The following is a 21,234-nucleotide window of genomic DNA, read 5'->3' on the forward strand; positions in this document are numbered from 1 at the left end:
AGGCTGGCGAGGGTTCAGGCTTCAACAGGGACCCTCTCTAATCCAAAAGGAAAAACAAAAACTGCCAGACAGAGTATGAAAGCTCAGAGAAGCACCGGGCCACTTTTACCTGCTCAGAGGTGTAGGATTTGTTCTTACATTCGGCCTTCGCCCAGTTTCTCCCACTCCCTTATTCCAACTTCCAAGAGATAAAGAGAGCAGGCCTCCCAGTCAGGACACACCCTCCCCTACACCACGCATCCTCCCCTCACAAACGCTGAACCCACTCCCCCACCCCTCTGAATCACACAAGTTAGCTCCCATTGCAGGCAACGATCGCAGAGGTTCACTTCAGATAAACTATCTTCCCATCTTCTTTTTTCTGTCTTCATCCTGAACTTCTATCTCTAATCTCATCCCCACTACCACCCAAACACTGAGGGGTAAAAAAATCAAATCAAGATGATCAGGGGCCTAAGTCTCAAGAGAGGGGAAAGCAAGCCTCCCCAGGCTGATAATCACCAGAAAATTCGGCATTCTCGACAGGCTGCCTGACACTCAGAGGTCAGAACAGCCTCCCCAGAGCAGGCAGGGAGGGATGCATGGGAAGGGGGGGAGGAGAAAATCGGAAATGTGCCCCCAGCTAATAGGCTCCCACAGAAACACGAGATTCAACTGCCTAAATCTAAAGAAAAGTCTTATCCAAAAAATACCTATTTCCCACACAGAGAGGGCAAGTGGGGCCAATTAGAAACCGGGCAGGAAGGACAAAGGGGGAAAGCAGAATGACTGAAAACAAATCAAAACGGAAAGACGGAATGAAAGCCACGGGGAAGAGAAGGGTGATGAGAGGGGCTAGAGCGGTGGGGAAAAGGGATACATGGAAATGTGAAGCTCTCACCCTTCTTTGCTTTCTGATAACATGATTTTTTTTCTCCCCCTGGAAGTGCTGTTTATCCCTTTCTGGAATGGAAGAAATAACAAAAACCAAACAAAAAAATCCTAAAAAATTAAAAAAAAAAACCAAAACACCTTCCTTGTCCCAAGATCCCACCACCTCCTCCCCAACCACCCGATCCAGAGAGAGAAAATCGAGATGCAGCAACTGGGGATCCAAAAAATGGTAAATGGAAGGGGAGGTGGTGGTGGCGGTGAGGGGAGGCTAAAATAGATCTGGCTTTTAAGAGATAAGCGTTAAGTCCTCACGGCAAACCCCGAATTCAGCTGGACTGGTCTCTCTGGAGAAGGAGGAGGAAGAGGGCCAGGCTGCTGGTAGTGGCTGGCTCTATTGTATTGGCGGAGCGGCGGCGATCAGCCGGAGACATGCAGGGGAGCCATCTTGCCACTTACCCAGCAGCCCGTGTGTGCGGATGGGGGAGGGCCCTGCTGCGGCAGGGGAGGGGAGAGGAGGGAGCGAGGGCGCCGAGCGAGCAAGGCTCTTATCCTCTGGCAGGCCACAAGGAGCTCACTGCTGGCTCAAAAGGCCTGGCCTTTTTCCTTCTTTTCTCAGGTTACAACGGCTACCGAGGCCTAACCCCACAGGGAGAGGGTGCTCTCTCCTCCTCTTCCACGGGGGCGGGGGAGGGGGCTGGGTGGAGAGGACACACAAAGTTACAGCTGCTTGCTTGGAAGATTCCAGGGAATTTAAGGAAAGGAAACAGCAGAGCTGGGAGTGAAAAATGATAAGAAGGAAGATAACAAAGCCAAAGTTGCAAAGAGACAGAGGGGAGGGTCACGAGCAATTTTGTATGTGCCCACCTTCCTCTACCTGAGAAGCCAGGCATAGAACACTGAAACCAGATCAGCTGGTTCAAGGCGGGGAGGTGGGATGAGATTTGGCACTATCCAATCACTGTATGGTAACTGGTTGCTCACCGGGAGCAATGACCACGTGTTACTACTCCAACCCGTCCTTTCTTCAGGGAGATGGAAGGAGTGGATAAGGAGGAAGTTCCATTTTGAATTACCAGTAGAGGAGGGGAGAGGTGTCTCTGAAGAGAAGACAGACAACTTTGTTTCACAGAGTCTTTAATAAGGTCACCCTGCCCCAGGGTCTGCAGGAGCCAGAAAGGAAAAGGATAAACAGGGCAAGGGGACCTTGGGTAGCTGAAGCATGAAGGCCACTTACTTCTTGGAGCAAGGGCTCCAAAATGAGGGCTCTGAAGTAGATAAGAAACTGAAATGAGAGGACTGTTATTGGGGACAGGGGTGGTGGTGGTGGGGTGTGTGCAGATCTGCTGGGCAGAAAGTGGGAACTAAATGGAAATTTCTTATCAGGGGCATCTTCAGACTAACGTAAAATGGGAAGCTGCCTCTACCCATTCAAAAAAGCACTCAGTAGATGCTCAAAATGCCCATTTGTTGACTGCAAAGGTGCTCCTTTTGTATCCCAGTGGCAGTAAAGGTTTAACACTAAGACAAGCTTTTGTGTACTTAACCAAAAACTTAGTATTATCTCATTTGTAATACCAGAACGTTTAGTCAAAACTGAAATTTCCTCCCTGCTGCTTAAAATCTTAAACTTACACATCAACTGCAAGCTAATAAAGCAGTCACGTTTATACATCACGCTACAGTTCCTTTTCACTGAGTGGTCCCTGGCTGCTCAGTAAGGTTGAGAGCTCTGGAGTCAAACTGGCTAGGTCTCAGTCCAGGCCGCGGCCCCAACCCGCACACAAGTAGCATAATACTGGGCAAGTTCCCGATCCCCTCTGTGTATCAGTTTCTTAATCTGTAAAGTGGGGGTAATAACAATACCTAACTCATCGAACAGTGTGATAAGGGTTTGCTCTTAGGAGTCTGGCTTGGAAGACACCCCAAGTCAAGGTAAGGATATGCATAAAACCCATGTACGTTTAATAGGCCATTATCTCATTTGATGACACCTATGGAGCTTTTTTTTTTGAGCATCCTCAAAGAGTAGACTGAACTTTCTCTGATGTAAAGGCACTAATTGGTTTGACAGGTTCTCAGCAACGCCCTCATCACTGTCTAGTACCTGCTGGTTTACTTGCCCCTCACCTCTACCCTGCAGAGTTCCTCAAGGTCAGAGACTGCATCCCTTGACCCCTAGCCTGGGGCCTAACACAAAGAAACGCTCAGTAAATATTTCCCAATTAGGCTGTCATTGGGGGTACCAAGTGGATATTTTAGTAAATCCTTGATGAATTAAAGGTTTTCTTCTTAAGAAGTATTTTTGGATAGAATTCCCACAGACACCGTTATCCTACAGAGAAATGTTACCTTCAAACATCCTCAAATACATGTTCCCTGTCCATCAATTGTCCTAAAATACGTTCAGCTGCCAATATGTCTCTCCAAAAGTGGCATCCCTGGAGGAAGAATTTTCTTTCAACTGGAAATTCTATCTCGTTTTTTTCAAGAATAAGAATTTTATGACGTTATTCTTGGCCTTCTTAAGACACAGTGAGTTTGTGCTGTCTATTTCCCCATGATCAAACCTGTGGGACCTAAGAATTCCCAAAACTTTATTTTCATAAGAAAAAGAGGAAGCCTCGAAATTATCCCAAAAGGGGACTCAATCTACTTGCAGGACTACTCCCAAAGCCTTCTTAGCTATGCGTCAGAGCCCCACGCAGCTTTTCTTTGTAGTCCCTTTTATGCAAAAGGCATCTCCTTTCCCGCTATTTAAATTCTTCCACAAATATTTCTGATACCTTTGAAAAAATAAGTGAAACTGCATGGGGATTAGGGGTGGGTGATAGCTACCCAAAATTAAACAGTGCACAAAGCATTTGTAGCCCAATAGAAAAGGAGAGAACTCCTTAGGGGCTAATAACATCCCATTAGAGTTCACATCTGAATAGGAATGAGATTCAGAAAAACTAATGGAAAGGGAAATTTCTATAGACATATATGTTTGAACTTTAGTTACTATAGAAAATTCACAAGGAGCTGAGGACCTGATGTGAAATTTAATAAGAAACAGTGGGATCTGACTACCCTTAAGCAGCGAGATTTAAACATAGAATACCCTCAGGAGCATACTAGTCCCAAGATAACCGAGGTCGGTATGGTTTTAGAGGGTGTGTCCTTAGATACCAACTTCTCAGTGAGCAAACTCTATTGATAACAATAAATTCTACTTTTTAAAAATTATGCATCATTTGGCATACTGGCACTGTAGGTCCCCTGAGGAGTATCAATTACACTGTCATACTGGCTTAAAGGACCATTTCCTTCCTCCTACTCAGGTGAAAGGACAAATAAGCATAGTGCCAAGAGCCCAACACTGCTATTGCCTGCAAGGTTTGTGTACACAGGAAGGTTGTATTTAGAAAAGTTGGGGTTTGAATTAACTATTACTGGATGATACAGTTGCCTAGACAAAGTTTTTCCTTTCCCTTTCTTTTTTATTTTTTCCTCTATTTTTTTTTAATGTAAAAAGAGAGTACCATTATTTTCTGCTGTATGAGGAAATTTTTGTTGTATCTATAAGCAGGCAGAGGACTAGATTCTGGAACAGGGCTCAAGTGAAACAGAACTGAGGGCTCACAAATTCCTGACCCAAGAAATGAAAAAGATACTTTACCTCATAAACCTAGAATTCCTCAGGGCACAATCAGAATCACAATGGATTTAACCAAGCACAGCAAAAAAAATTTAGGCAATCTCTTCCAAGTGGTGAGAGGTCCTTGAAGTCTAATTTTTTTTTTTTAACACTTTACTGAATCAACAGGCCCCCAGCTCTGCTTTTTAAAAGTCATGTGACTTCTTGTTGAGATAGAGAGGAAAACCAAGATTAAGCCACAAATGGTCTTTTCCATTTGGCACTCACTGTTGATCCCACTTTTAAAATTGGCCAGGGCTCCAGAGATCACCAGTTTGAACACTAGCACTCTAGAGGGGTGAAAGACCAGGAGGAGTGTTGTGAATCAGTTTAGTACAGCCTCCAGAAATGTAGGCAAACTTCTCAAAGATTCATTTGAGAATTGAAAAACTGGATTCACCAAATCCAGTGCCAGAAGAGCCTATGGGTTTTGGGCATCTCATTTTGTTAGGCTGCTGAATAGACCATGTGGAAGGTAGGCAGAAGGAAAGCAAGTAAGAGGGATGTGTGTGAGCCACTTCTGAGCTCAGACTGCATTTCTAACCTATGGGCTGCTCCACCGAAGCTTGCCTAGGCAACAATGGACAATCTCAATATTTGCCCAAGGTGCCACTTGCTATCACCTTGCCAGAATCAATGTGACTAGATGACCTCAGTCATAAATGAAGATCAAAGCCACATTTACCTGAGGAGAAAAACTCTGTATATGACTCCAAGGTTCATTTGCCCTGGACTTGCATGCGAAAATCCATTAAATAAAGGGGCTTCAAAACAGCATAAAGTGCCACTCTGTTGCCAGGATCTCAGAGACCCACAGGATTTTAGGACAAGCAAGGAGCTTTTCAGAAAATTACTTGCTTCTCAAGGTGCACAGGAGGCACTTCCTCAGCCCCAATTAGTAGCAGGTTGTCAACATCTACTTTGAAACTGCCATTACAGAAAAGACATGCTATACTCCCATGGGATGGGGGAGGGAAAGGCAGACATTATCTCTGATTGATGGATAGGGAAGGGAAGGTGTCACCCCATTTCCTCATCGATGGTGTAGCTGGGGAATCCTGAACACCTTCCAGAATCCGCTGGTTTTTCACTTTAAGGTCCTAGAAGAAAAACCCTTTTCCAAAGGATAATGTACCCATTCCAAAATGGAAAAACAAAAACTTTTTTCATAAGGCAATAGAGTGAACTTTTAGCTTTCAAACCAAAAATGTAATGGCCACAAGATGGCAGCAGAGGCAAGAATATTAGAATAGACAGTAGCAAGGCAAAAGCTATAATAATGAGTACATAATTATTGTTAAAGTCTCAAGAAAATGAGATAATAAACCATGTCACTGCCCACTACCCTCCAAAATCAGAGGCAAAAGATAGTCTGAAGCTCTAAGAAGAATATAAATTATTAGATGTACATAAAGGGAAAAATCATATTGATAGTATTAGTGTTAAAATGCCATTAAAACAATCATGGAACAAAGTTAGGCCAGCTGTCTACACAGGACATTCACTAAAGTAGTACAGGATTCCTGATGTCTAAAAGCTAAGCAATCTTATTTCCACAATGCTTTTCTTTTTCACCTCCCATGAGACTTTGAAGCCAGGAATTTTGGTTCAATGGCTTCTTAATTTGTAACACCTAGCTCAGAAGAATGAATGACATACATGTTCAATTACAAATTTAATTTGATATGACAGTATTTTTCTAGGACTACACATAAGGAATAAAAAATTCACGTTAACTGCATAAATGGTAAAATCAATCCAAGGGTCTTGGAATAAACTTCTGACTTGATATGGACTTCATATTTTGCTGTATTGTACGCTGTGGGAGATAACTAGAATAGACTGTGCTTAATAAAATGATAGCTTATAACCAGAGAAAATAAAAAAACTAAAAAACAGCACTCTCCTGTAAGCTGCTCTGTAGATCCTCAACATCCTTTATTAAACTGTGTTCCCAGGCTCACATGTAGCTGGTAAATGTGAGTTAAAGACTGAGTTAAAATGCCTGAGTCAATTCCCTTACACAGTCTTGAGTTTACAAAAAGAAGCCTCTGCTGCCTCCTTCTTAAAGGAAGACTGTTTTGGTCAGATGATTCCAGATATGGGGCTCCTTTTGCTCTCACCACCACTTTTCAGACTACTTTAAGAGTTCTGGTGGCAACTCGCAACATAGTAACTGAAGTCTAGCCTTAGTCCAGATAAAGCTCTGCCTTCACATTCTATAATGAAACTAGGACTTAGCCAAAGAACCCTAGGGAGCCAAGAACTAGCCCACAAACTGGGAGTGTTATCCCCCAGTTGAGAGAGATCACTTACACAGTGTGATGAATCCTTTCTGATTCTGGTAGGTGGGAGGTCGGAGTCTCTGAGGTCTGGGGTTGTGTGGCAGCTGGCGGCTCTGCCTCTTCAGCTTCACACTTCTTTGGGCTCCCCTGTCAGGACAAACACAGCAAAACAAACATAGCAACGTACTTAAATCTGCTTGGTTCCTCTTTAACGTGGAGCTGGTAAAAGGCAGAGCACAACATACACAGTACCAGCTCCAAACATAACCCTATTTATCTTCATTATTTCATTTTAGAAAGTAGAATGGAATACTGCTTACAGAATTTCTATGCCAAAAATCATTTTATTAGAATTCTTGAGAGAACTGAAAAAAGGCTTCCTTTTGGGCAGAAAAAAGGGAGATGTTCTGAGGAAGAACTGACCTTGAGAGCCCTGAAGATGAGAACCCTGCTGCTCAGCCTCATGAAGAACTTTCATGAACCAGGGATTTGGAAATAAAAGTAGACTCTAACAGGTTTCCCCAACCTTCTCCATTCCTATTGAACCTTATCCAGACTGCACTTTCAGTTTTATAGCTAAGACAAAAGGGAAAATCATGCTTAATCCTCCGTCTCCCTCTAAGGAAGGGGCATAATACCCTACCCGCTCAGGCTGTAACCTCTGGGTCACATGCTTTTCAGCTGGCTCAGGTTGGCTCATACGCCTCACTCGGATAGACGTTGAGGTGGAAGTCCTCTCCTTTGGCTCAAGGACCTGCAGCTGTGGCAATGGTGGAGTTGCAACCTCCTGACCAGAAGAGGGATCTTTGGTTTCAGTGTAGCTGGTGCTGCTGTCCCTGGAGACTCCAGGGCTCAGAGACTAAAGAAATGAAACACATAAGGCAAATTATTTTATATGCCATATATTCAGTAGACCACTGAGTTTTCCAACTTAATACTTTAATACTTTGGATCTTTTTATTCCAAGATTTTATTTAAATCTTTCCCTAGGTTTATTCCTGTTTGACTTATTGACCTCCCTGACTTCCTAGATTACTCAACAAATTGTTTATTAACTCCCAACTAGGTGCTGGGTACTGGGATACACACGTAAAAAGGCACGTCCATACCCTTAAGAAGTTTATAGTCTAGCAGAGGAAATGGGTATGGATTCAGCTTTCTTTGCAATCAAAGGGAATCAAATTGAAAAAGGACCCAACTTAGGAATCAATGAGTTGAAAGTGAGACTCTGAAATGAGAAGAAAGTAATCACTGAACTGGGGACTTAAAGGAAGCTTTTCTGCTGGAAATCATGATAGGTTCTCCAGGGGTTGAAAAACACTGCAGTACAGACAGAACATCAATGCACCCAGGATTCTCCCACACTTACTTTTCTGCTGTTGCTTGACGCTGAACGTGAACGAGAACGGGAACGGGAACGGGACCTGGACTCTGATGTTGACCTGGAGCCCATCTTGGGTCTACCACGAGGGTTGGAATGGGTACCTGCCTGAGATACATCTCTCTGCTTGGATCTTGGAGATGAATGAGACTGAGAGCCTGAGCTGTCAGGAGAGCGAGATCTTGATCTAGAACTGGAGGATGAAGATGAGGAGGATCGGCTAGAGGATGAGTCAGCTGACCGTTTCAATCTGTGGCTTGGGACAAGGGTATGAGAAGCCCTCCTGCCTTCCTTCTGTTCCAAAGATTCCTCCGTGATCCCTTTGGCCAGTGTGAATTCCTCGATTTTTAGAGGGAGTGGTTGAGCTGATTTTTCTGATTCAGTTTCAAGACCCTTCTGGGTTGAGGATTCAGCTTGTGTGCTTTTCTGGACTAGAGGCAGGACACTCTCCTCTGGCACTTTCTCTACTGGAGATTCTACTTTGGTGTCTGCAGGGCTTGACAAAGGAGACAGAGCTCCCACCAACTGCACAGTATGCTGAGACAGTAAGAGCTCCCTGGCCTCAGCATCTGTATTAGGAGGAGACAACTGAATCAGGACAGGAGGGGCTGGGCCTTCCATGGGTTCTATTTCTTCTTCACTCTGGAGTTGTGTATTAGGTGGTGGAGAAGATGCTTCCTTGGTAAGTAAAGGTGGGGGAGTCTCCTCCTCACTGGCAGTTTGCTCTGGTTGTAGCACAACAGGGGCCTTCTCCAGATCTTCAGTCAATCGAGGAGGGGAAGGGGACTTGGATTTTTCCTCCAAGCTTTTTGAAGGTTTTATTTCTCTTTCTTCTTCCTCAAGGGGAGAAGAAGCTGTTTTCATCTCTTTCTCCTGCTGATGTCTGGCCAGATGACTTCTTCTGGCCTCTTCCTGGGACCTTGTAACTCTCCCTCCTCTCTCTAACCCCTCCTGTTCCTGGGATCTTATAGTTTGGGGTCTCTCATCCATTACCTCCTCCACTTTTACACTGGGCATCTCTTCCCCCTCTTCTTCCTTAAACTGTTTCAGGACTGGTGCATCCCTAGATTTTTGTCCCTCATCATCGTCTTCCTCCTCTTCCTCCTCTTCTTCCTCTTCCTCGTCCTCTTCTTCTTCCTCCTCAGTTTTCAAATTTCGATCTGCTCTGAGCCTCAGATTTCTGGAAGGTGTTTCTTGATCCTCTTCCTCCTCAGCAGCCTGGATGCACTCAGAGAGTTTAGCTGCTCTTGCCTGAAAGAAAAAATATTCAATGGTTCCAAGTATATTTGCTCACTATCAACAGAGGAGACGAAGTATCTCGCAAGACACACACAGGACGAAGAAACTCAATGATATATGCTTTCAGCAACACAGAAAACAAATGTGACAAGAGACACGCGTGACTAGTATGGGCTCTTACAGGAATCAAAACAGAGTGACCAAAAGGAATACAATAATGAAACTGCTAGTACTTCATCTGTTAGCTTCAAGCTTTAAAAATAAATATAGGGCTTCCCTGGTGGCGCAGTGGTTAAGAATCCGCCTGCCAATGCAGGGGACACAGGTTCGAGCCCTGGTCTGGGAAGATCCCACATGCCGCGGAGCAGCTGGGCCCATGAGCCACAACTACTGAGCCTGCGCATCTGGAGCCTGTGCTCCGCAATAACAGAGGCCGCGACAGTGAGAGGCCTGCGCACCGCGATGAAGAGTGGCCCCCGCTTGCCGCAACTGGAGAAAGCCCTTGCACAGAAATGAAGACCCAACACAGCCAAAAATAAATAAATAAATTAATAAATTAAAAAAAAAAAAAAAAGAGGAAGCCTCACTTCCGTAGTGACTCTTAAAAATAAATAAATAAATAAATACATAAATATAAACTGAACATCTAGAAAGGGTGTGGGGAGGGCGGGGCGGGGCGGGGCGGAACTGACCTATTATCAATAAATGTGATTATTCTGATCATCTTTGGGGTATATTTAATTTTTTCCCATTTTTTCTTTTCCACAGTTGTAATTACACTATACATATACTTTTGTATACTGTTCACTTAACACTGTATCATACAGCTTTAAGGTTTTAATTGAATAATGAATTATATCTTTTCTAATAATGTGCTGCCTTAGGAATACAGACCAGCCTGCTAACTTTCACAGTTATTTTTTTATATATTCGTTTAGAAATTCGAAGGCCAGGGACTTCCCTGGCAGTCCAGGGGTTAAGACACCACGCTTCCAAATGCAGGGGGCGTGGGTTCAATCCCTGGTCAGGGAACTAAGATCCCACATGCTCACAGCATAGCCAAAAAAAAAAATCCGAAGGCCAGAACAGATATAAATTAGAAAACAAAAAACAAGAAAAATGATTACGAAGAGAAAGAAGATGACTGTACGGAAAGCTAGAGAGATACCAACTCTGAAATAGTTTGAGGAAAAAAAGAGGAGGAGGAGGAGATATCCAAGGCAGTAACCAAAGAGGTGAAGGATGCTTTCAGAGGTAACTGAGTTACCTGTCTGACTCTGGATGATCGTCTTTCTCCTTTCCTTGGTTTCTCATCATCAGATTCACCTTTCTCTTCGGAAACAGAGGCGCTTTTTCCTATCAAATGAAAGAAAACCAAGTCAGACTCATAACATGAACATTCATTCAAGACTGCTTTCTAAAATTCAATCGATCAAAGCATATGAGCTGCTCAATACGTATCTGTATTCATCTCTCTGACTTCTATGTGGAAGAAAAGACTATATAACGCCCTAAGGGTCAGGGTCATGTTAATAATTCCTGCTATGCACATCTGGAATGTTTTTAATATCACAAAGCCAATTCACATATTATAAATAATTCAAATAAATGTAAAATAACTACCAGGAGCTTCAAATTGTCTAGCACAAAGTACGTTTATTTCTGTAAAATGTTTTATCACTGAATCAAAGCCCAAGACTTCACTGTGTGCAGTGTCCATTTTTTTGGACTGCCTATTGACACCACTAGTTTTGACCAAAACATCATGATTAATATACCAGTTTGTAAAACAATAATCTCATGATATAAGTACTTAAGAGAAACGATTTTCAGGGCTCATGGCTTCAGAAATGGGCCTTCTCAATTGTTTTATATATGGAGCTCAAGGTGAGATTATTTTAAAGAAAAATAAGCTCTACTATTAAACGAAAGCTTGTGGACTTCCCTGGCAGTTCAGTGGTTAAGACTACATGCTTACACTGCAGGGGGCACAGGTTGGTCATTCCAAGTAACAACTCCATGTAAAACTGGAAAAAATGTTCACTTACATTCCATGAAGGAAGGTAACCGTGGGTAAATCACTTAAATAGTTTGGGTCTCAGTGTCCTGACTGGGAAAATGGAAGGGATGGACTCGAAGACCTCTATGTTTCCTACCAGTATTAAAATATTACACAGAGTAGCAATGCAAATATTGATGTGAACCAGTTTAGAAAACAGCCTAAAGATAATTATATTTCAGATACATACAATACAGTACAAAAGGTTTAAATGATCCACAAAAACCTGTGCCACCCTAACAGTATTTAAACTAGTGCAAATAAAGCAGATGATGTGAGCTCTAATCCAAGGTCCTCTCTTATTTCTTTATTCCAGCAATCTAAACTGAACTAGTCCCTGCTTCTGTAACTAAAAGAAGAAAAGAAACTTACAAAATGAACTAGAAGACTGCACATATTTCATAAAACTTTACTCCATGATCACCTGATTAACAGGATCTTTGAATATATAACATTTCATATCTGGGTTAGAGAATAAAGACCTGCATTACAGGTGTGTGTACAGGAACTAGGGTTAGGATATTCAGTGACAGGTCAGATTCTTCAGCAAAGATTTAAAGAGTAACCTGTAAGATATTAATAAATAATGTGGTGCTTATAATAATCAATAATTTCATAATTAAATGACCTGGAATAGGTTAAATTACAAAATGAGGAAAATCAAAAGAAAACCTTTTCCACGAATTTCAGGAAAAGCTCCTTGGCATGTATCAAAATAACGGAAAGAAGCCGACTTATTGTAGTTTAGCAAAAAAGAAAAAAAAAGGCAGAGGATGGAGGGAGGGATGAACAGGCAGAGCAAAGAGGAGTTTTAGGGCAGTGAAAATACCCTGGTATGATACTCTAATGATGGATACATGTCATTATACATTTGTCCAAACCCACAGAATGTACAACATCAAGAATGAACCCTAAGGTAAACTATAGACTTTGGGTGATTATGATGTGTCAGTGTATGTTCACCCATCGTAAAAAATGTACCACTCTGGTGCAGGATGTTGATATTAAGAGAGGTTATGCATATGTGGGGGCAGAGGGCATATGAGAAATCTCTGTACCTTTATGATTTTGCTGTGAACCTAAAACTGCTCTAAAAAAATAATGTCTTAAAAAAAAAATCACTATCCAGATGCTCAAGAATTAAAAAAAAAGAAGAGGCTTCCCTGGTGGTGCAGTGGTTAGGAATCTGCCTGCCAAAGCAGGGGGCACGGGTTCGCACCCTGGTTGGGGAAGTTCCCACATGCCACGGAGCAACTAAGCCCGTGCGCCACAACTACTGAGCCTGCGAGCCACAACTACTGAGCCCGCGCTCCGCAACAAGAGAAGCCACTGCAATGAGAAGCACGCACATCACAATGATGAGTAGCCCCAGCTCGCCGCAACTAGAGAAAGCCCGCGTGCAGCAACAAAGACCCAACGCAGCCAAAAATAAATAAAATAAATAAAAAAAAAAAAAAAAGAAGAAAAAGTTAACCAGGTTGGAGGGAAGGTAAAGATTTGAAAATTGCAGATATCTTAAGCTTATACATAGGCAAAGAAAAGACTGGAAAATTATATAGCAAAATATCAACTGTGGTTATTTTCATTTGTGGGACTTCTGGTGATTTAAAAACCTGTTTAATGGGCCTATATGGGAAAAGAATCTAAAAAAGAGTGGATATATATGTATAAGTGATTCACTTTACTGTACACCTGAAACTAATGCAACATTATAAATCAACAATATGCCAATAAAAATTTTAAAAAATTAAAAAATTAGGGAATTCTCTGGTGGTCTATTGGTAAGGACTCGGTGCTTTCACTGCCGGGGCCCGGGTTCGATCCCTGGTAGGGGAACTAAGATCCCATGAGCTGCACAGCGCAGCCAAATAAAACAAACAAACAAAAACCTGTTTTTTCCAGTTTTTCCAAAAATTTTCTAATGAATACACACTACTTTTTGTAATAAGAAAACAAATATTTTTAAAACGATAAAATCCTATACCCTGGAGGGAAAACCTACAGAAGAGATTCTCTGATACGCCTCAAATACTATGAATAGCTAAAATTCACAGGCCTAGCCAACCCAAGTACTTGCTTTTACCACTGCAAGTTCTATATAAGAAACATTCTCTTTGTTGTTTTATTTTCAACTTAAAAGCAAGTGTTACAAGCACATATACCAAAGATGCTTTGCAGTGAATAACAAAGCACATATATGCTCTGAATAAATAAATGTCATTTTAAGGGGGGAAAAAAGGCATATACAAAGTTTACCAGAGATAAATGTGCTAAACAGATCAAATAAGAGTTCTGGAGCTGTGATTTTAAAATTAGGTATGCACAAGCAAATAGCCTTTATCTCCATCAATTATAAACTGTATGCTATTCTATTAGATCATAATGTTATTTTGATACTGTAGAACTGCAATGATAGGATTCTAGATGATCCCTCCTCTAGAAGCACTTGCCTAATAAGTCATCAAAGAGATGTGGAAAAAATGGGAAGGGCTGGTCAGAAAGTTCTGGACATCACTGTTTTGCAAAAAAAAAATGACAACTGGAGGGGAACCTCAGACATGAAAACAAGAGCCTAGTAAGCAATATAAAATATAAGAAAGAGATGAGGAATTTCTTCCAGCTCCTTGTAAGGAGCTGATGTGATGCAGACAAGGTTCTGGGAAAGGTGCCATCTTCTATTATGTGCACATGGCCACATGAGTGTCTTCAGCCAGATGTTAATAATATGTGCAGAAACTGAGCACCTTTAGCAAGGAATGGTACGAATACTGGTAACAGGTTAATAAATGTATTTCAGGAGTTAAAAAGCAAGTCAGGGTGAATGTAAGATTTCTAAGATTCCAAAGCCAGAAGCCTTCAGGAGAGCAAAGGCAGTGTAGAATGTATTAGAGTGAAGAATGGGGCCTTCCCTAGTGGTCCAGTGGTTAAGACTCTGCGCTCCCCCAACGTAGGGGGCACAGGTTCGATCCCTGATCAGAGGATCCTGGATGCTGCACAACTTGGCAAAAAAAACCCCAAAAAACAAAAACAACAAACTGAAGAATGTTTAAGGGTCACATAGGAAGGTAGTTTCTTCATCCTGGAAAACAAATCCCTGGGTAGGATTTGCAGGATCCAGGTTAGGTAGCTACAGAGATCAGAGCAAAGCCTGTGGCCAGAGGGTATCCTTGGGTATGAATAAGCAGCAGAAATTAAGAGAATGGAGACCTGGCAATGATACCAACCCTAAATCTGACTCATGTTAGCTGTATAAGTAACTTACCTAACATTTCTTTATAATCTCAGCATCCAGATTTAACACAAGAAACAGGAATGAGGGCTAAATGCTCTGTAAGCCAAAGGCTGGCTAAGATCCCCTGGGGCTATACCTTTGTTAATCAGTCTGTATTCTGAATATCCATTTTTTAATGTCTTTGTATCTTTCCTCCTAATTTTCCTAGAGTGGGCTCTTTTTGAAAAAATTAACTGAAGATAATAAGGACTTCTGTATACCCAGTCATGATCTAGGAGGCAATTTCTGACTATGGAGGGTGAATACTGACTCCCAACATCTTAGAAAAATCTGAAGAAAGTGATGGAAAGATAAGAAGTCAAGAAGGAGAGCCAGTGGCCCCGCTTGCCGCAACTAGAGAAAGCCCTTGCACAGAAACGAAGACCCAACACAGCCAAAAATAAATAAATAAATAAATAAATAATAAAAATAAAGGAATTCCTTTAAAAAAAAAAAAAGGAGAGCCAGGCAAGATTTTATAAACCAATCTTTCCTTCCTATTTGGGATTGTGACTACAGCACATTAATGCGAGGTTGCTGGAATATAAGCCAAGGATCTTGATTAACTATAATGCTGAAAAACTATTCTTTCATTTAGTCATTCATAAACTGAGCTGATCAACAGAACTACCAGGGGACTTTAAAAAAATGTAAGGTCTCAGGACTTACATTCTTTGAGATTCTTGGGGCAGGGCCCAGGAATTCACATTCTTAAAAAAAATAATATGCAGGGGCTTCCCTGGTGGCACAGCGGTTAAGAATCCACCTGCCAATGCAGGGGACACGGGTTTGAGCCCTGGTCCGGGAAGATCCCACATGCCGCAGAGCAACTAAGCCCGTGCGCCGCAACTACTGAGCTGTGCTCTAGAGCCCGCAAGCCACAACTACTGAAGCCCACGTGCCTAGAGCCTGTGCTCCACAAGAGAAGCCACCGCAACGAGAAGCCTGCGCGCAGCAATGAGGACCCAATGCAGCCAAAATAAATAAAATAAATAAATAAATTTATTAAAAAAAAAAAATCTTCAGGTGCCACTGTTGATTACCAAAATATGTTACTAGGAACCTTACTTTAATCAAAATCTTACTAAATAAGGAACCCCAAACATCCAAAGCTAACAAATAAGCTGGAAGCCTAATAGTTTATGAGCCTATGGCAGACTGACGCTGTACACCTGAAAAAAATCTAATTTCTGGGTAAACTCCAGGCATTACTACCGATCCAACCAAGCACTGCTAGAACTCCAAACTACCACTCCATTTAGGACTTTGACCAAATTTTATGCCACATCTGTTACGAAATTCACATTCTAGCCAAGATCAGAAGTAGGAAAGTTTATGGATAGAGTACACCGAAGAGGACACACAGCAATTTGTTGTATTCTACAATTTACTACATTCATTTCTTATTTATTTTTCACCTCTTTCCTTTCACCTGTTTTTTTTCCCCTCCTCCATCAATTACAACCATAGGCATAGTCCTGCTGAAGACACAAAGCACTGAAGAGACTACTGGCCACCTTCTTCAATCTAAATCTTTACTTGCTTTTGAAACCTTGTATCTCTTTCAGGACATTCCTCATTTTCACTTCAAGTTACATTTAGAACAGAGAGAGGCTCTCTTTCAAGAGTTCCTTATCAAATCATATTGCTATCAAGAATTTTCAATGGTTCCCCCATTACCTTTAAAATTAAATACCATCTTCCTTCCTACCTCTGTGCCTTTGTTCCTTCCTAAAAATACCCTCTTGTCTTCTCTGCCAACTCAAATCCTACGTATTTCTAAGGGTCACTCAAATCCTACACCTCCTTCATGAGGCTCTCTCTAATCTCTCTAGTCCTCAGAGAATTTTTACTCTTTGGAATTCCAGTGGTACATGTGTCCGTACTATTTGTATGTCACTTAAAACATACCATCTTCCATTGTTAGTTTTATGTGCAGTTGTCTTCTCTCTAATAGATTTTACAATGTGCTGACTCCCCACATACTCTAGCACAGAGACATGTATACAGCAGGAAATCTATACATAACTTTTTGGCTTATTTTTATTTAAGAAGAAACACTGACAACTAATTTATAAAAGAGTTTTCCCCTTCCACCTGGCTTTACAATCAGGGAAAAAAAGAGTGCTAAGACCAAAATGGATCAATTGGTGGTTTGCTGTTTTTATTTTGAAGAGAAAAGAGATCTCTAAAATAAATTATTTCTCTCCCATCATTAAATATCTCCTAAAAATCTGCTTTCCGGAGAGAGTTCTATATTAACCAGAAGAGCTAGCAACTTCTATACATTCTATAAGTATTAAATATGGAGTGATCACCTACCCCATGACCCCTAACATTAATAATCATTCAAAATACTTGTTAATTTACACACTGGTTTACTTTATCTACCTACTATTCACGTCTTATATGCATGTTCTCCTAAAGGCATACTGTTTCGACAGGTAGTTCCTAGAAGACAAAGGCTGCATTTACAGACTTTTGCTTGAGATACTATGCAAAAGTGGGTGCTTAATATTTTTTTAAATGTGAAAAAATTAATCTTACCTGAACCAATTCCACACACTGGGTTTGAGTTCCCCGTAATATGCTCAAATAATACTCTGCACTGCCTCTCACAGTACACAGCATAACTCCAGTTAATTATGTAATAATTTGTTTAATGTCCACCTCCTCACTAGACTGTATGTTTCATTATGATAGAGACTTGTCTTTTTCTCTAGTATATTCCTGGTGCCTAGCACATGCCTGGCATACAACAGGCAAGTTTTTACTTGTAAAAACTTGCTGAATGAATTAATAAACTGCAGATGCCCATTTGGGGGGATGACTGGATGTGTAACACACAATATATACAATTGGTGAAGAGATGAAAAAGAATTGTGACTGCTGCTAAATTCAGAAGCAGAGGAAGTTAGAGAGGTATACAGATGAGAAGAAAAATCAGACTGCCTCATAAAATACTCTGAGAGGTCAACACAACATAGAGGTGAACGCAGACTTCAAAAAGGACATAATTTCCATGAAAAACAGATGTCAAATAACACTGTCACAGAATTGCCCTGGGACTTTAATGGAGGCTTAGCATGAAAGGAGGTGTAACTACCTCCCCCCACCAACTACGCAGGATTGACAGAACAGCGCAGTGGGGAGGGAGATACGTACTGGGTGAGTGTCTGCTGAGCTCCAGCTCTGGTCTCTCCAGGCTGCTCTGAAAGTCAGGAGGCAGCAGGGAAGCCACTCCCTCGGGATGGATCATCTCGTCCTCCGACTCAGCTGAAGCTTCTGCAAAGTACAGATTGGGTCGGGGCAGGGAGGGAGTGAAGGGCTCAGCATGTGGGAATATGTAGAGGAGTGAAGGAGGTCAGGCAAAGTCACGGATACAGAGTATATACTAAAAAGAGCATTGTACATAGAGAAAAACTCCCTAAGATAAGGCTCTAGTTCATCTGAAGGGTAGCTTAATTTACTTATAACTCTTCTTGTTGGCAGGAATCCTCTTCTAGTCAAGACAGTCAAATTAAGTGTCTTCTTCCCTGACAAAAGGTAAATAGTAACTCACTTGGCTCCATAAACTACCAAAGCAAATAACTGGCAGTCTCAGCCTGACTTATATTCCTGAAACTGCCTAGTGAAACAGGCCCATCTACTCAGTGAAAGGAATAAGCAGGAAGAACTCCTTGTAAGAAGTGACAGCCTGGGCTTACCTTCAAGTTCTGCAGCTTCTCGAGCTTCACGTTCCAGACGCTGCCTAAGCAGCTCCTGCTGCTTTTCCAGATACTGCTTTATGAAACTGTTCTGGCTCATTTCCTCGCCAATCTGTGTAGAAGACATGGAAAAAGATAGTCTAGGAAAACAAACCAGGAAAAGGCAAGGTACAAAATTCCATGGAGCAAAGGAATGCCCCTTATATTTGGACCAAAGAAAGATATGGAAAATGTTGGAGGGCCCTTTTCTAAGCTACTCCTAAGTTGAGGACCAAAATATACAGCCCTATGATTCACAAAAGATGGCAAAAAGAGGAACTGCACACATAATTTTTTATTTTAAATATTCAGTTCCCAGCCAAAGAGTGATATACAAATAATTTAAAAAAATGAAAATTCCTATAAAATTATGCCTTTTAGACTAAATTTTTAGATAATCTAAATTATATAATCTAAATTTTCCTTTTAATAATATCAAAAACTGAAGGAAAAAAATACTGGTTCATACTAATTCATCTTTTGTTCACACAAAAGATCAACCTCCACCTATCCAGGAAACATTTTGTTAAACATCTCCAAAATTCAACTACCAGACTTAAAAGCCTGAAAGCAAGAGACTAAGAAAAGGGATTCAGCATTTAGACAGAGTTCTAACTCCATTTTCTTTGGGTGAGAAGAAATCTTTGATAACAATTTTTAAAATCCAGGAGCTTAATTCCTTTTTCCATTTTTTTCTGCAACACAGACTCCCATGTCACTCTTCTGCCCTTCAGCTTTCTCTTCACAAGTCCTCTTCCCAAGAAGTTTCTTGCTTAGCAAGTCCTATTAGAACTCCAGAAAAAGGAAAAAATCTGAATAAATACTTTCTATGTCATTAGTCATCTTTCCTAAGCGTAGTAAATGTTTTTTTCCCCTAAAATAGAGATGAGTCTCTTGGTAGTCAGTGGACACTGATAAAGTGTGGGTTACAAGTATTAGAGAATGTATGTATTTGTTGCAAAAAACCTATGTTAATAAAACCAAAACTTCAAAGTTGAAAATGTAATGGGCAAAAAGAATAGAATGGTAAAGTGATTAACTTACGCAGTTTCTTATGCTTGTTAAAATACTTAACTAAACCTCTGTAAGCCAGTTAGATTATACTTTCAGCTTCATGAGCTAATAACAAGGCAGTAGGAAAGCTCTCTTGTTTTTCCACTGTATCTTGGGACTTCATCTAGTACTGGAGCTGCACACCACTGCACTAACAAAGACCTGGATTTTTCCTTTAAGTGCATGACACAATATAATGAGGGGATGTTAAAAGCTGAAAAGAATCTTAGGAGACTACATAGCCTAAGACTTTTTTTTTGAAACTGGGAATGATTTCTTCCAAAGAAATCTTATGCAGAAACTCAATATTCAAAGCAGACAGAAGTAGATCTAATCTAGTTTAAGAGGGGAATGTGAACCCCTGCTCATTTGGGAAGAAATTTTCTCTAGGAAGCCTCCAAAAGCAGCTCCACAAGATCCCAACAGAGTAGTTATAAAACTATGGATCTAGTCCAACTCTTTCTCATCTTACACACAGGGAAACTGAGGAAACCAAGGCCTCCAAAGGTTAAGTTTCTTGCCCAAAGTAACAGCAATTAATGACGTTTAGGAGTAACTGCACAGTTAATATTAAAACTAGTAATGGTGGATGATTTCCAAAGGACTGAATTCTTGGAAAATCTATGTCAACACAAGAACTCTTCCTGATCAGCAAGTATTTTCCTATACTGCCCTGCTGATTGTCTACTCATATCTACATTCAAAGACATCAACTACTTTTTCCAAATCGATGTCAAACAAATGCCTTCAGATCCTTGTACTCCACTTAATCAACTAGAGCCACATCTTTCTGCACACACCATTTCAAGAATCAGAAATTAACTAACAGCTCTTCTGAGTCTTGAATTCTTTATTAGAATTCAACTGTCCTAGGATGAAAACATTTTCAACCCAGGGAACTGAGGAAAATATTGGTGACAAATCAAGCATCAAATATACAACATCATGTCCTTCTATGTCTCCGTGCATCCAAAGAGCCCCCCCCTTCTAGTGAACCTTCTTTCTTACCTGGGAATTTGGCTGGAATGCAGCATGGGGTGTTGAGTGTTTCTGTAAATTTTCTAGCATTAGAGCCTGGTATAGAGAAGGGCAAGAGTCAGAAACCAGGGGAAAAAAAAAAAACAAAACCCTCCCCCCAATCTCTTCATCAAAGGCAATGACTAACCGTACACACTTAAACTGTACTCCTTTTCCACGGACCTAAAAGCCCTTTACTAATGCCGTCCTCGTTCGTCTTCAGAAGACCCTTAAAGGTAGCCATGGTTACTGCTCCCAAATGTACAGATGTAAAATGCAGGCATACTGGGAAAATCTGGCTATGCAATAAAATCAGTGACAGTGACAGAACCAGTACTACAATCCCTATTATCTTCTGCACTTCTGACTAGTGTCCCTTCTAAATCTGGTCCTTCACTTCAAATATTCAAACCAGGTTCAAATACATGAAACTAACATGGTTTGGGCCTGACTGAATTCCTTGGTCAGTTACCCAGGACTAGATCTACTTGAGTGAACTTGTATCGTTTCCAAAAGAGTGGCACCTAGATTTACCAAATTTATAAAAATTTCAGAGGAGGCTACAGAACAAAATGACCACAGACTCCATAAACTGTGTTCTGATCCAATCCCTCCACACACGGAACTGTCAGCT

General features: G+C 41.2%; 1 protein-coding gene across 3 annotated transcripts in view; it reads right to left on the reverse strand.

Annotated features, from left to right (window-relative positions):
- The window catches only part of ACIN1 (apoptotic chromatin condensation inducer 1), a 32,327-nt gene that overhangs the window by 9,896 nt on the left and 1,197 nt on the right, over nt 1–21,234 (reverse strand). For 2 of the 3 annotated variants that reach the window (XM_036841427.1, XM_036841426.1), the window contains exons 2-8: nt 20,592–20,657; nt 18,492–18,603; nt 17,950–18,069; nt 10,722–10,810; nt 8,204–9,466; nt 7,478–7,693; nt 6,866–6,981 (exon numbers count right to left, since the gene is read on the reverse strand). In XM_036841427.1, the coding sequence (XP_036697322.1) occupies nt 6,866–6,981; nt 7,478–7,693; nt 8,204–9,466; nt 10,722–10,810; nt 17,950–18,069; nt 18,492–18,603; nt 20,592–20,657 (1,982 nt within the window). The remainder of the gene's footprint in view (nt 1–6,865; nt 6,982–7,477; nt 7,694–8,203; nt 9,467–10,721; nt 10,811–17,949; nt 18,070–18,491; nt 18,604–20,591; nt 20,658–21,234) is intronic. The other variant, XM_036841428.1, reaches the window with a different exon arrangement.

Source organism: Balaenoptera musculus, chromosome 2 (genome assembly GCF_009873245.2).
Source record: "Balaenoptera musculus isolate JJ_BM4_2016_0621 chromosome 2, mBalMus1.pri.v3, whole genome shotgun sequence".
Classification (NCBI taxonomy): Eukaryota; Metazoa; Chordata; class Mammalia; order Artiodactyla; family Balaenopteridae; genus Balaenoptera; species Balaenoptera musculus.